A 16,727-nucleotide genomic window follows, 5' to 3' on the forward strand; every position below is an offset into this window, starting at 1 on the left:
GCCCTACTTAAACCAAAGAACACCTGTGATAGTTGCATTTTTCATCTTATTGACACATTTTTTAACATATGACCTGAATCCAGAAATTTAAAATCATCATGTATATTTGACCGACTACATCATCATAGGAAAAATAGCTTCAAAGGAAGCCTCATCCCTAAGCAAAACTATCACTTTTCCTCAGTTCATCTAATAGTGAAACCTGCACACATCCTATTTAAAAAAGCATTTATGATGGATAATGGGTAAAGGCCAGTTTGAAATAATTGTTTAAGTCAGAAACAATATTGCCTTTGAGAACCATCAAAAGAAAACAACAAGGAAAAGCAAAAAAATTAATATTACTTGGTCTCTTACAGTTAAGTAGCACTCCAGCTAAGGATCATGCAAAATGTGATTCATGGGTAAAAAGCCTACATATTTTTATTTTTGATATTTTGTTTGAAATGTCATAGTAAGCAGAAATTAACGTGTTTTTTCATATAACCTGTGCTCTTAGGAGATAAAAATCATATAGAATGCACTGTAGATTTCAGAATTAAGGGAGATAACTCTGTAAATGAAGCTCAAATACAATAGAGTCTACTGGATTTTCAATGTTGATTATCTCCTAAGAGCAGGCAGATTTGAATGAATAATTACACATTTCATAGTACAGACCCATAAAACAACTTAATTACAAATATAAAAATATGTAGCCTTTTTTGGGGTGTATCACATTTTTCAGATTTTGCATGATTCTTACAAAGACAGCTACTTAATTATTCTTGTAGGGTTTGTTCTAATAGTATTTTTCAGTATATTTGCAACAATTATTTGTTGGAAAGATTTTTAAAGGCATACCAATTACTTTCATCACACTCTCTAATGGTGTCATTTCTTTCTCATCCTCTCTATCATCACTGTTGGATGATTTCTCTGCAGGAACATAGCTCATCACCACAGCATGGTCCTCTAACATTACTTTTTTCAAAGTCTCCAGAACTGATGACATCCTCTGAGGATAAGTCCCTCCTACTTTAATGTCATTGCCACCCATTTTGTCAGCCACTACACCAACATCTCCAATGGCTCCCCACTGAATTGCCAGTCCTAAAGGATAGGTTTTCTTTTAAGCTTTGGTGAATTTCTCATTTCAAGAAGTTCAACAAAAAATTCAGCCACATGTTTTTTAAAAGAAAAATATTTTGGAAGATGCAGTGTATGTAGTGGTAGTGGAAAGTTGTAGTGGAATTTATTTTGGGGTTTGTGTTTTATATAGTTGACTGATTGGTTGATTATTGTTTTAAGTCATATGTTAGATATTTCATACATTTCGGGATGAGAATTGACAGACCCTGTTATGTACTAGTTCAACATGCTGGGCCAATTATTATTGCACTAGCTCACAGAAGCAACAGTCCATAGACAGGCATACCACCCCATTTGGACTTGGAAGCCAATGAGTCGTTACCCTATCCTCTTAAATACCACATACTTCAAGGAGAAGTGGTGACTACCAATTTGAAAGTTTTTGATATGATTTGGCCAGAGGATTGAACCCACAACCTCTTCCTCTCAAGGCAAGCACACTACCCTGAAACCACCAAGGCAGTGTGTATTGTAATTGTTATAATAACAAAATAGGACAAAGTTAAAACAAAATAAGAATACAGAATAGTTTGATAATTTTACACCCAAGCAAGGCGATATATATTGTTGATAAATGTTGAATTTAATTCCTCCAGAAGTTACAAAATTAAGTCATTTATAAATTATAAAGTGCATTACATTTCATGACGTAATATAATAAGCACAAGCAAATATTGTTGAGTTATTTTAATATTTTAAGCTGAAATGTGAATAACACACACTCCACTCTAAGCCATGACATGGCATTTAAATGATTCTTATACCTGGCAGACCAATTTCTTTCCTTTGTTCACATATTCTCTCCATCACTGAGTTACCATAACCATAATTGGTCTGACCAATATTACCAAGTCCTGATGTTATTGATGAGAAAACAACAAACCAATCCAAGCTATCTCTACAATACTTCCTAGTTAACGTGTCTAAGTTCTTAGTGCCATTCACTTTAGGCTCACAAACTCTCCTGAAGTTATCTTCTGTTTGATTCTCAAACAGCCCATCTGCCAAAACCTGTTACAGAGAACATGTGCTTGGCTTAATTTCACGAATTTAATTAACATGTAATTCCTATTTACAATTTGTGGTTACCCTCATTATTGATGTTTTATCTTATGTTGCAGTAGAAATGGATTTTATATGTGTATCAAACTTGAAGTGTTGATCTTTTATCTTGTGACTAGAACTCAAAAAAAGTAAATGTATAACTTAGTTAACATTACCATTGCAAGGTTAAATATTCCCCCAATTGGACCAAGTTTCTGTGCATCATCAAACAAAGCTTTGCATCCTTCTTCAGTAGTCACTTGTGTGGTTGACACATTGAATTCAATCTGATTTTCCCTCATTAGTCGCAATTTTCTCTCCTGGTACCCTGTCCTGACACCAGATCTGGAGGTGAATACCAATTTAGTTGCTCCTTCTCTAGTCATCCAATCAGCAAGCTCCAGACCCACGCCTCCAAGACCTCCAATAAGAATATAAGACTTTTCTGGAGAGAAGAGTTTTGGCTCTGTCTTAATTGAAATAGGTATGGAATCATCCTCTCTGATCTACAAAATAGAAATTGTTATAGTTACATTGGAATTAACCAAAATGCCAATTATTAAATCCTAAATAGAATTAGATCAGTACTCTAACATCAAGGAGCAGTCTCATTGTATTGTGGAGAAATAGCCCTAAATCTTAAAATAATGTCATACATCTGTCATCACATATACCTCTTCAATATGTAATAAAAACTACAAAAGAAAAAAAACAACTTTAGAATAGGTAAACACAAATTGCCAAGTAAAAAATGGCTAATTTCATCAAGATAAAAATCTAGGAATAAATTTTCGAATTGTTCCACAAAATCAGAAGACATCTCCAATGAGAATAGTTTGAATAATATTGGTTCAGTACTTTTAAGTTACAAATTATACAAAGTAGGTACCCTCAAAGCTTCACAGATGGATAGATGGTGAAGCAGGTATAAACTGAGGAGCAACTTAACAGCCAAAATCTAAAATGTTAACCTATTTATTCCTATCCAAAGGCAGTTATTCAATTATAGATATTCAATTTCATGATTCTGTCACTGTTGAACTTAGCAGGATAGCAAAGAAAAGAAAACAAACAAAAAAAAAAAAACAAGACTTTTCATACCTGCACCAAAACAGATTTCAGTTTGTTTGGATCCTGTAGTCCATGGAAAGCATGTTGGATCTGAGTATGTGGATAACAGCTAAAATCTAATGGCTGTATAACCTTGGCCTTAATGCCTTTGTTGATGTACCCCATAATTTCCTTTATCTCGTCGGAATCAAAATGGTCAGTCTTTAAATGACGATAGGTGATGTTTTCATGCAAGCTATCCTTGTCTGCAAAATGTAGCAAATATTCATTATAGATAACAAGAGTAGAATTTTTCCTATCAAGTAATATCAGGGACTGACACCAACTTTTTGACAGCCTAGAAGAAAATTTCACTTGCCCAAAGTAAAAGTCAGGTTGTCTTATACTGATAATCCATGATGAAAACTTCAGAGAAATTTAGTTGTCCTTAGTGCATTGAACTTTTACATGTCTGAATGTCAATTTTACCTGTCCTGGACAATAGGACAGCCTTTAATGTCAAGTTCAGGGCAATAGGACAGCCTTTAATGTCATGTACTGAGCAATAGGGCAGCCTTTAATGTCATAACCGGAATACTCTTCAGCATTACCCCCTGTTTTTCTAATTTTAAGTTCATGAAACTGGCACCTTACTAGCATTTTGCACAAGGTATACATTATTCCAATGTATGTTGCATGTGTCATGAGATTAAAGCATAAGTTTCAATTTAATTTTAATTGACACAGTACATGAGTATTTCGATTTATACAGAATCAATGTCCTTACCAAGAATGTTGAAATCATAGTCAGAACTGAGATCAAGATATTGACCACCACTTCTAAGGACTGTGGACAGCTGTTGATGTAGATTACCATAAGTAGAGGTCAATACAACATCTACTCCTGTAAATTAGAGGTATATCTTATATAATCATGATAATTGTAACAGTAGAATTCAAATGTAAATTTATCCACTTTTGAGTCCAGGATATTCCTATTGATAGCCACATGATATAACCTTGTCTCACTAACTGGTGAGATAAGAGCATATCAAAATGTGCTATTTTTCCTGCCCACACAAAAGAATAATTGCAGGTTGGGCAAAATGACTTAAGTGTTCTTATCACATAAATGACTCAAAAACTGCAAGGTAATGCAAGACTAGGAAATATCAGATTCTGATCGGTAAGATTTCAATATTCTATTACTTGGCAAAGCCTTGTTACAGAACTTGAAATCTTAACTTTTGGTTGCTGTTTTCTCAATCTTGAACTGTCAGTGGTGTTAAATTTGGAATTTCATAGCACATCTATTTCATTCAAATCCACTCTATACAATAATTAATATTTTCATTTTCCCCAACATTGTATGTTTTCGTTATATATATGCAGGAATCCAGGTAAATTAAGACATTACCAAAGAACAATTCATTCAAATTTCAAAACCCATTAAGTTGGCCTACTACATACCTTTTCCTTTTGTACATCTCAGTATTTCTCCCTCAAACTGTTCCCCCTCTTCCAATACATAGATGTTTTGTAATGATGGATATTTCAGCTTGAGGTACTGCAAATTATCCCTGGAATTGACTAGAGCAAATATTTTACATCTCATATGAGCTATTATTGCCAGAGCTGCTTGGCCTAGAGATGATGTTGCATCAGCTATCAACAGGCTAGAATTGGATGTAATCTTTCCTTTCATCAGAAGAGAATAATATGCCAATCCAAATGGTGAGGTCACAGTAGCAGCTTCAGCCAGGGTCCAACCCTCTGGAATGTCAATAAGACTGTTCCTGTCAGTGTAAGCATCCGTGGCCAGGGCCTGTATGAATAAAAATAAACATAATATTATCAAGGGCAATACACAGTTATGCATCTCCACAATATGTAATTTTTTTGGTTAAAATTAATAACTCCTAATGTGAATTTGAATGTTAACATTCCATTCTTATAGTTCATATACATGGTTCCATGCTTTCTGAAAGTCTATGTATTTATCCAGTTTAACCAAAATTCATAGTAGGTTTGTGTTCACAAGTATATTATTAAATGATTGACAGACAGTAGCTGTCACAATTTCATTGGTGTGAGTTACAGAATTACTTACCAAAGGCAATCAGTTACATTTCAGACCAATAATATACGTACTATCACCTTCTATTAATTCAGGACTAAGAAACTGGAAATCTTATCAACTCAAAAATCAATTTAAATCTGTGAAGCTTGGCAAGGAATTTATTTTCAACCATTTTGGTATAAATATGAATAAGGATATTTTATAACTACCAATACAAAATCTGTCTCTCACAAACATCCTATATATAATGACAAAACTGACCACAAAGGACCATCTGTTTCTTCATTAATTCTACTTCTTCATTGTATAGTTACCATTTTATCAATAACACCCATCACTTTCCTACCATCTTCAGTCATTCCAGAAAACTCTGAACCCAGGAAGTATTCCTGGTCTGCCGGGAGACGGCCAAGAGCATACATAAGATCCTTGGTCCCTAGAGATACATAGTGGACCTTACAGTGAATTTTATCATGGTCATCATTTGGTTTGAGGTCTTTCCATTGTAAAGTTGATAGATCACCCTTTCTTGTGATGTCCATATATCCATGGCTTTTCTCTACATACTTATGGTCTGAAATTAGAAATTGTACTTATTGAACAGAAATAATTGTAGTAAGCAGACAAATTTATGGATGTAAACAATAAAACAAAAAGTCACTATCTTAATAATTGCAAAATATTATTTCTGAACTAAATGAGGATAACAACAAAATAACTAAACACTAATCGGATCCATAGTCAAGTCACATCCAAAACAAATCTGACAAAATAGATATTACACCACTGGAACAGCTGGTACCTCAATGGTCTTGACTTGATACAGGCATTACAAACGAAATGATGGGTTAAATCTAGGTTTCACAGCGTGCCACACAACTCTACAGAATTTCTAAAACATACTGTAACAGTAGTATATAATATTCACAAACTGCCTAAAATGGCTGAAGGATTAATTCTTTAGCAGAATCAGTATGTGACTGGCTTTTCACCAAGCAGTCTAGGGTTCGATCCTTGGCGGAGATTCATCAACTTGCACAACACAGAAGCTCAAGTAGGCTATAAATAAAATGAGACCATTTGCAGGCCTTTAAAACAGGATTATTTCTTAAATCGAACATTCCTTTCTCACAGTTTTCAAGCCAGAAGCAAAAAAAAATAAATAAAAAAGGCAATTCCTGAAGGATGTACTGTGCAGTTTTTACTTAACTGACATTTCAGCAAGCCTTTTTGAAGGATGATTTCACCACTTTAAAGCTTCTTTCTATTCAATATAGTTTGGAGATAAGCACCAACAGTAAAAATGGATCAAAGACAGAAATGGCCAAATTTCCTTAAACAGACAAGCATGAAATCCTATACCACAATTTGGGACCATTACCTGATGCTGGATACCAAATATCAAGAGGCTGTGATTAGTAGTTGCTGAGAAAAGCGTTATGAAAATAATTTCCTCAACTGCTTGTCTTCCCAAATTTGTAATTTTTGGCTTTGGAGGGCAGTATAAACTCCTACAAGGAGTGTTTGTTGCACAACTCTGACCCAATGATTCAACCAGTAGATATGCTGACAAGAGGGATAGTAACATTTTTCATAGTATCAACATGAAGACAGGGAGGGCCACATTGTACCATATATCTAGTTGCTGTTTATAGTCACTGAGAAAAATGTTTCATTTTTTTTCCCTGCCCACCTGCCATTCACTATTCTATAAAACAATTTGCCTAAGTGCAACCCAGCAAAAATTGGAAAAGTCAAAACAAACAAGAAGCTGATGCAGATGGCAACAAACATAATTTACAATGAATGTCCCATCTATAAAAAGCCAAATATCAAATTTGAAATTAGTCTTATCCAGTGGAAGCTGAGACATTTGTTGGCAAATTTTTTTTTATCATTTTATAAAGAGAACAAGAGGCTCCCAGGAGCCTGAATTGCTCACCTGTTTTAATTTTGTTTTTCAAGGGCAATAAATTTAAGAAGAATTTCCATCTATCATAGTTTTCAAGATATTAGCTGAAAACTGTAAAAAAAAAAAAAAAAAAAAAAGGTCATTTTTCCCTTTTCAAGAGCAATAATATCCGACAACATTTCCCTGAAGACATTTGTAGTCCTAATAATATGGATCATTTCAGCTATTGAAAGAATTTAGCTAACCCTAATGGTTTTGGGAATATCATATGCGAACTAGAGGCTCAAGAGAGCCTAAATCGCTCACCTGGATAACCATCTGCTTATTTGAAAAACTTGAGGAATGAGACAGGCTACGTTAAAATCAACTTAATTGTCAAATGCAGGAAACGCTTTTAATAGCATTTTCATGACCTGAACCAGAATTTTGCTAAAGGCAACAATTTTTGAATTATTTTCAAAAATCTGTCTTCTGACCCATTTTTAGTATAGGCAGCCATACCTATTTACGGATTAAAAATCACAAGTCATTTTGAGCACAATACACTAAAGACCTATTATGCTTATTTTCATTCAATGGCTTTAAATGGTTTTAGAGAAGATTTTCAAAGTTGTACATGTGAAAATTTCAGCATAGGTCCATCTCATGATGCTTAACAATTTTATCCAAGCCAAAAATTTGCTAAAGGCAACGGTTTTTGAGTTGTTTGCAAAAAACTGAATTCTTACTCCTATGTTCTATTTTAAGTAACAGCAGCCATGTTTTTCACAAATAAAAAATCCAAACAGTTATTTTGTGTGGGATACCCTAAGGAACATATATGCCAAATTTCAATGATTTCTGTGCAATGGATTTTGAGAAGATTTTCAAAGTTGCACTTGCGAAAAATGCAAAAGAAAACTGTCTGAGGGGCTGTAATTCCTACATCAGTTGACTAATCGTTTTGAAAATTTTGGCATAGGTCCGTCTCATGATGCTAAACAATATAACCCCTGCCAGAAAATGGCTAAAGGCAACGGTTTTTAAGTTATTTACAAAAAAAATGCCTTCTGACCCCTATGTTCTATTTTTAAAAACGGCGGCCATGTTTTTAAATGAATCAACACATCCAACGATCGTTTTGTGTGTGATACCCTAAGGAACATATCTGCTAAATTTCATTGAATTATGTTTAATGGATTTTGAGTTGAAGATTTTCAAAATTGCACATGCAAATAAAAACTGTTTCAGGGGCCACAACTCCTACATCAGTCGATGAATCGTTTTGAAAATTTCAGCATAGGTCCGTCTCATGATGCTAAACATTATTACCCAATGCCAGAAATTTGCTAAAGGCAACAGACCCCTATATTCTATTTTTTTGTAACAGCCGCCATGCCTTTTCATGGATCAAAAATCCCAACAGTCATTTTGTGCAGAACACACTAAGGTACAATCATGCCAAGTTTAAAACCTGTGAAGATTTTTAAAATTTTGTCCACGACGACAACAGACGCCAAGTGATGGCATAAGCTCACTTGGCCTTCTGCAAGGTGAGCTAAAAACTACTGTCTGACCCTAAGTTTTATTTTCATTAACAGTGGCCATGTTTTTTGACAGATCAAAAATCCCCAATCAGTTCTACGCAGGATACCCCAAGGAACATTCACACCAAGTTTGGTTCCAATTTGTCAAGTAGTGTCGAAGAAGATTTTTGAAAGAAATAACAAAAAATGTTGAAAAAGGGCATTAACTCCAACATGGCTTAACAGATTAAAATGAAAATTTGACCACAGATAGATCTCATCATGCTGAACACTTTTACCAGTGTCAGAATTTAGCTAAACATAACAGTTTTGGAGATATATGCAAAAACTACTGTCTGACCCCTATCTTCTATTTTAGTAACGGCAGCCATGATTTTCAACAAATCAAAAATCCCCACATCAGTTCTATGCAGGATATCCTAAGAAACATTGATACCAAGTATGGTTCCAATTGGTCAAGTAGTGTCAAAGGAGAAGAGTTTTGAAAAATTGTAATTAAAGATGACGACGATGGACACCAAGTGATGGCAATAGCTCACAAGGTCTTCGACCAGGTGACCTAAAAATGGGAAAATCCCATGAAACTGAAGTTACATGTACTACAGACAGCAACCAAAATAGCTTACAAAATATGTCCTATCTATATAAAGCCACATACCCATTTTGAAACCAATCTGTCCATTGGGAGATTGTGACAAAAACAATGATGGATATGTTGATTCAAAAATATCACCCTCTCATTGATTGAGGGTATAATTATAGATCATAAACCCAATGATGTCTTGGTGCCCAAATTTTGTGACAACTGACCTAGTAGTCTCAAGAAATCAAGTTCACCAAGTTTTCTGCAATGATTTTGAACAGCTTGTGAAGACAAAAGCTCATGGCCCTTCTACCCAGATAGTAAAAAAATAGGAAGCAATGATTATAATGTTTAAAACAGGATATTGAATGCTTCTAAATGTACCCTTTTTTCTTGGATGGAAACAAACAATCCTAAGTGCAGAAAAATCATGCAAATAGGATTTAAGAAACTGTTTTGACCAAAAAGAGTAGGAACTTCACCTATACCCATGCTGTTAGATTTGCTTATGTTTTAGTAGGACAGTGCATTTACAGTTATGGGGAAACTTCATTATTACCAGTTGATATTGGAAGATGTCTGAGGGATCCCCAGATGCCATCTTTTACTATGTTTACAACCAAATCTTTATGGACTAATCCATCTGTGAGATTAAGTTCACCACCAGATTTAGAAATGTCTAAGACACACCTAGAAATTAAAATCAATATCAATACTAAATTCATGCAAATTTAAATTCATATTTGCTATTGATTTCCTAACATGTTTTTTTTTTTTAACTGACTATATCTATTTACCTTCTCATGTTCACCTTACATTTTGTTCTACCATGAAGGAGACCAAAGCAGCTGTGAAGAATTTTTTTCTTGCAAAATTTTTCTATCAAATCGTCAACAATTTGTACTTTTTTTCAGCATAATGATATCCATTACTTATTTTATCAAGTCGCATAGAAATCCTGGATATATTTTGACAAAATAATTACCTAATTTTCTCTCCGCCAGGCTCCTTCCTCAAGCAGTTTACCATACCAACAATGCCACTGAGATTGTCATTGACTAATAACCATAAGTTATCTCCCTTGGGCTTCATTGCTACTTCCTTCAAGTTCTTCTTGATTGCCTCAACAGATTCTGCAATATCGAGACCTACTTTCATGACCGTCTGCTTCTCTACTTTATTGGGTGACTTCTTTCTGAGAAGGAACATTGTATTCATTAGTCCATCTGATTTTTTAACTATAACTTTGTAATTTTCCTTATGGAAAAATTCCCGCCATTTTTCTTCATTACAATAACAGGCCACTGATCTAGTCTCAGCAGTGACTGGTAGTACTGACATTAGCCCAGTAACAGCAAGGTGTAAATGTTGGTTACATGTTACTTCATGTATAATCAGAAATCCATCATCTTTCAAAACTTTTGACATATTTTGCAAACATTTTGAGATATTTTTTTGTCTGTGAAGGAAATTATAGGCTATCAAAATATCAAAGTCTGACAAATTTTCTGGAGCATCTTCTTCAACATCCCATTTTAAATATTTAATGTCCGGTGAAAGATTTGCAGATTCTTTGTGAGATTTTCCATCAACCTTTACATAGTTAACATATTCTGGCCTTTTGTTACAATGCTCAAGGACTATATCAGTGAGGTTTACATCAGGAGATGCGAACTCTAAGACTTTGAGAGACCCTAATTTATTGTTTTCTAAGACAATGTCAAGACATGACATCAATGACCTTGGTTGCAGAAGATTGGTCATCAGTCTGTCATCTGCTAGTTTAGTTCTGTAAGCATCCAATATATTTCTGCTGTTTTGAACAAAATTGTCAACAGTCATACTAAACAAACTGTTTAGAATCAGGAACAAACCATTCTTGGACATTTTTGAGTACTTCTCTACAGTTTCAGTAAACTTTACTGGTTTCAATATTTTTGCCATCTGCTCAAATGCACTGAAATTTGGAAAGTCCATACCTTCCATTCCCAAGATTCTCAGAATCCCATTTCCTGCTAATGCAGAACATTGTGAATGGTATTCCTCCAAATCATTTGGGCAAAGGTCTTCCCTAGAAATTTCAATATTAGGTACAAAGCTACTCTTTCCTAATACAACAGTTTGCTGGATTAGCTTCTGTTGGGTTGATGCTAGCTTGAGGCCTTGCATTTCCACACAACCGGCTGTTACAGTTTCTGAGTACAAGTCAACATGAACTGGAACAACTGAAATTAAACCATAACAATAAAATTTAAAAAAAAAATGATTTGGAAAATTGTTTTAATCCTTGATTATAACCCACAACAAGCCATGCCCAGCAGTGATGAGTTAGAAAATTTCTACTTCTCTTTCAATTTTGCCTCCACATGATAGATCTAACAAAATAATAGAAGGATGGTGGCTAATTTAGGCCTAATTCAGTTGCTCCATTTTGTCACGAGGAGAGACAAAAGTTCCATTTTACATCAATCAATGGAATGTCCTAAAAACCTAGATATTTTGCTGGGTTTGATTTTTTAGTGGAACCAGTGCTTTAACCATTTGATCACTGTGCCTCAACATCCCTTTGAAGGCATCATATCTTACCTAATGGGTCATTCCCTATCAGAGTAGACTTATGTTGTTCAGGATCTATCTTTAATGAAACCACCCCTGTAGGTAGACTGAACCCAAGACCTGGCTGTGATATCAATAACATCTGCATCATGGTGTCCAAAAAAGTCACCCAGTTATTGTTCCAGAGCAAATCACCTTTCTCACCTAGAGTTACAGAAATATTCAATTTTTAGAGTAACTTTTTTTTAAATTCATAAATATCAAATACGTACAGTAATAATACTGAGATTGGAAGCATCTTTACAGTTCTTTTTGCCAAAGATTGGTTAAGTTCTATTTAAACTGTGCTGTTTAAGGTAGAATACAGCATATGAGATGGTAAGTGTCAAGGGACAGGTATAATGAATATTATAATAAACTGGTTCCTACTTTACTTTTGGTCACAACTGACTTAATATTATACACTATGCAATGTACTGACTTGATTTAAATATTCAATTTTAATTCTTGCCACTGCTCCTGCCTTCAAATGAACAGAGGTTGAGGTTATGTTATTTGAAATAAACCAAACCTTTGGAATTGATATTTATCTTTACATTATTATCAATTATACACGTCGATAGACTATTGCCTAAAAGAATGTTATTTTGCCTTTCTAAAGAATCATCCCCTACCAACTGGGTCAAACCTCTTCCCATAAAACTTTAACACATATTACCTCTGTGAATAGCCTCCCTTATTCCTCTGAATTCTCCTTCATAATCATAACCTCTTAATCTTAACTCTCTATAAACTTCAACTGATTCCAAAGGTAGTGCCTTCCTTTTGCTAGGGCTTGTGGGAAGACAAACTGCTTCCATATTGGAGCTCCATGTGGTTATGGAGGGAGCATAGATGGAACCACTAGCAACAAGATTATTTCCTTCACAAATTTCAAATTCTCCCAACACAGGTATCATTGTCACGTCAAATGTCAGAACACCTGAGGAAAAGAAGTAATCATAATTACCCATTTTTTCTCCGACGTATTTTTTTATCAATCAATTTCAAATTCTTGAACAAAATGTAATAACTCAAATATCATTATGATATCAACTACAATTTTGATTGGTTTAATTGGTACTTAATGGTTCTTTGAAAATTATGATAACCACCACACCACACAAAGTGGCATGTGAGGTAAAATCCTTTAGTTTAATTTTAAATCATCACTTATGATTGGTTGATATATTAAGACAGATTAATTTGGTAAATTGTCGCTCTCATTACTTACCGCTAGCATTCACTCAACCATGGCTGAGCAGACTGGTTCAAGTGACAGAAGTTGGCGAAAAAAAAAAAAATGACATCTTGCCTTGACTAACAAAGACACAAAAATTCTTGACAGGTCATTGATTCCCATATGTGGACTTTTAAAGGTTATTTGAGTTATTTACATTGTAAAATCAAGAGAGAAAAAAAAACCAAAAGACAAAAAAAAATACACACACAGGAAGCAAGCAAATGATATGATAAATGGAAAATGAGGGCTGTCCAAAATCCAGAATGTTACAATTAGATCCTTGCATTAAAATTCATAAAGTGTGAATGGTCATGTTAAATGAAATGTCAGTCAAGTAATAAAACTGTAGGTGTACATATTCGTGATAATTAGTTGCATGTCTAGATAAGCATATTTTGATTTAGTCATTGTACCGTTAGTCTTATATCCGGAAGTTTATCTTTATTATGATTTTAAGTGGTTTACTATAGGAAAGGTGATGAAGTACAGCATCATGTTACCCATGCAGGATGTAGTTTTAAGTAGTTGTCAAAGATTTTGATTTATCGGAAATTGGTGCTAAGTTGGTGTTGAATTGGTGTTGAACAGTATATAAGGGCTTTAATTTTCAGTTTTTTTTTTTGAAAACTGAAGATTGAAATTAAGTAGAGGAATAGAATGGGATAGCCAGTCAAATAAATGATTGAGAATTGGCATATTTGGCCGATCAAACTTGATGTTCAGGGATATACGGTGGCAGACTGAATGTAAAATTGGATTTATTTTATGTGGTTAAGGGATGTGTTTTTGGAGACAAGTGATGCAAGAGGAATATTGTTTTTGAGAGTTGCAACTTTCCGTAACTGGAAGTTAACTCATTATTGTTGATGATGTTTCTTTGACATTTTGACGTATACTTGCCTTAACAAGAAGTATTTGTATTCGGACAATGGTCCAAGGTTATTGTGAATTATTGACGTTAGTATAATTTGCCTTAACAGGAAGTCATCGCTATATGAAGAATTTCAATGTTGTTGATGTCTGTTGTGTTGTTCCCCTGTGCCATGTGGATCCAATCCATTTTAAAGAATTTGATAACTTGATTGAGTGCACCCTATATGTGAGTTTTATAATTTCCTGATATCAAAATAACTTTTCATCCTGTAACATGTATTTTCTGTATAATCGTAATAAATTTGTAGATCAGTGACAATTCTCTTTATTTTGAACCCGCCTGGAATTGTGAGCAACTTGGCTTCTGTGGTTAAAACATACCAGACAAGAGCTTTGCATATACTTGGCCGCCATGGCAAAGCAATTGATAACTTTGTATTTCAGTTAATATCATAATTTGAGATCAATAATCACCTCAGCTGATGGCCTCAGTAATTATTAGATCTCTCTGGTTGATAAATCATGAAATTAACCTCATTCAAAATCAACAATTGTAGTGTTGGTCAATCCTACCAGTGCACCTGGTTCAGGCTCCCAGGTTTTAGTGGAGTCAGGTTTGGTCAATCCTACCAGTGCACCTGGTCCAGGCTCCCAGGTTTTAGTGGTCAGGTTTGCTCAATTACTTTTGTTACTTTGCCTGGTCTTTGCCCTTGGATTACATTCTTATGATTTCCGCTAAAATCTTGGTTCCCTTGATTATTCATTAACAAACAAAATGTATGTTAAATATACATCCTGAAACAGTCCACTTTTCTCAATGCTCCATTATGTTTAATTTTCATTAATATATAGAGCCTGCAACTTAATGTTTTTCACCTTTTAACTTTGACTATGAATATAATCTTGAGTCAAAAATTCATTAGAAAAATCATTTTGTTCCTGTACATTACAACCAAAAAACAGTAGTTTACATGTAAGTGACTGTATTGAGCCAATCTTGAGTAAGTTATTTGGTACGATACATGTACATGCTTAACAAAGCGTATAATGCAAAAAACACGTACATATTTTTCATAAAAATAAGAACTGATAAAATTCTTCTTAATGCTATTTAGCTGATACAGACCATTCAAGTAATTTTAATTGCTGATGAATAAAATAAAGACAGATAAAAAAAAGTTTATAAAGACCCTTGACACAGATCTATTTATCCAGCATCTTAATTCCATTATCCTGTATCATCCCACTTTTTGACATTTCTTAATTGTTACTTCCATATTTTTCAATCAGTGTACTTACACATGTCTAAAGGTTTTGGATAATATGCAAGCGATTTGGGTTTTATACCTCGAAAAATGATTCCATCCAGAATTATTTTGTTTGTGAAGTTTCAAATATATTATCAAAAAAAAACAAACTGTTAACCTGGCAGCCCAGGTAATATTTTCGTTCCACAAATTTCTCTAAAATACAACCTCGGGTCTCCAGTGACGTCTTTTGTCTTTTGATTGTCTGATACATATATGACATTAATTTATTTATTTTCTTACGTTCTAATATTCAAATTTAAAAAAGAAATGTTAAAATGTTTCTTTCAATTTACTTATAACATCTTTCAATACATATGCACACTAATCACAGTAATTTAGTTATTTAGATAATTTCTTCTTTGTTTTCATTTTATTTCATACGCTGCAATTTTCTCATATATTGTGCATATCCATTGGTGGTGACCTGAGTCTATATTTTTAGCGATCCTAGGGTTGCTTATGATATTGACAAGGGAACCAGATTAGATAAACTGTGAGCAAAACTCAATACTTAATGGAATCCTATAAGTCATTCAGATGGAAAAACAAAATAGAAGGTGCAGAATAGCATCATGTGAAGTTATATTAGGTTTACTTATGTATGAAAGTTTTATCGAATTCCATTAAGCAGACTGGGAGGAGTTGCAGATTAGAACTGGGCATTTACAAAGGGACAAATGAACAGACAGCCTAATCACTATGTTACTCCTGTTTCTCAAGCGAGGGGCTTAAAAAACGCTGTACTTTCTGTGTCTACAAGCTTATCAATTTTAATACAGGTAATGGGAAATATCCTAAAAAAAATTAAAATCAATGACATCTCATAATTATCACCCTTTAAGCAATGTCATAGAGATAGCTTAACATAGAAACTTTGAAAAGAAATACTAACCAGTGGAAGGAATTATGGTAGCTCTGTGAATCTTCAGATTTTCAATCACCATTGGCATTCTATCAAACAATTTCCCATGAAACTTTGCCAAAGCTTTCCAAGCTAATACCATATATCCAGCTGCTGGGAACAACACTTTTCCATTGATCTTATGGCCAAGAAGAAATTTGTCATGTTCATTTTTGGATGCATCAAACTCAAATCGAGTTTCAGACTGGCGATCTGAACATCCACTGAGAAACTGATTGGTATCTGGGACATACCAGGACTGAGAATGATCCCATTTAATGGCAGGCGATATCATGGCTGTGCCCCTTGGCACAGGGTATTCAACTGGTGGAAAGATTCCAAGTGGGTTGAAATCTGCTCCTTGAATGTAACATCTACAATAAGTGTTAAAGAATTGTTTCAAAAGTTTTCATTGTCTAGCATTCAATCTAAATATCAAGGATGATTTTATGAGGTCAACAAACAAAGTGGAAATTGGC

The 16,727-nt window shown here is 34.2% G+C and overlaps 1 protein-coding gene across 1 annotated transcript in view; it reads right to left on the minus strand.

The window, feature by feature from the left end:
* LOC148619769 (fatty acid synthase-like) overlaps nucleotides 1-16,727 on the minus strand; it is a 45,572-nt gene that overhangs the window by 14,770 nt on the left and 14,075 nt on the right. The window contains exons 12-23 of the mRNA XM_088580009.1: nucleotides 16,240-16,622; nucleotides 12,601-12,864; nucleotides 11,913-12,086; nucleotides 10,312-11,551; nucleotides 9,886-10,016; nucleotides 5,620-5,879; nucleotides 4,696-5,050; nucleotides 4,013-4,129; nucleotides 3,277-3,491; nucleotides 2,352-2,681; nucleotides 1,896-2,142; nucleotides 844-1,092 (exon numbers count right to left, since the gene is read on the minus strand). Of these exons, the coding sequence (XP_088436135.1) occupies nucleotides 844-1,092; nucleotides 1,896-2,142; nucleotides 2,352-2,681; nucleotides 3,277-3,491; nucleotides 4,013-4,129; nucleotides 4,696-5,050; nucleotides 5,620-5,879; nucleotides 9,886-10,016; nucleotides 10,312-11,551; nucleotides 11,913-12,086; nucleotides 12,601-12,864; nucleotides 16,240-16,622 (3,965 nt within the window). The remainder of the gene's footprint in view (nucleotides 1-843; nucleotides 1,093-1,895; nucleotides 2,143-2,351; nucleotides 2,682-3,276; nucleotides 3,492-4,012; nucleotides 4,130-4,695; nucleotides 5,051-5,619; nucleotides 5,880-9,885; nucleotides 10,017-10,311; nucleotides 11,552-11,912; nucleotides 12,087-12,600; nucleotides 12,865-16,239; nucleotides 16,623-16,727) is intronic.

This window comes from Perna viridis, chromosome 4, assembly GCF_037379345.1.
Source record: "Perna viridis isolate PV_CMFRI_1.1 ecotype Kerala chromosome 4, ASM3737934v1, whole genome shotgun sequence".
NCBI classification, from domain to species: Eukaryota; Metazoa; Mollusca; class Bivalvia; order Mytilida; family Mytilidae; genus Perna; species Perna viridis.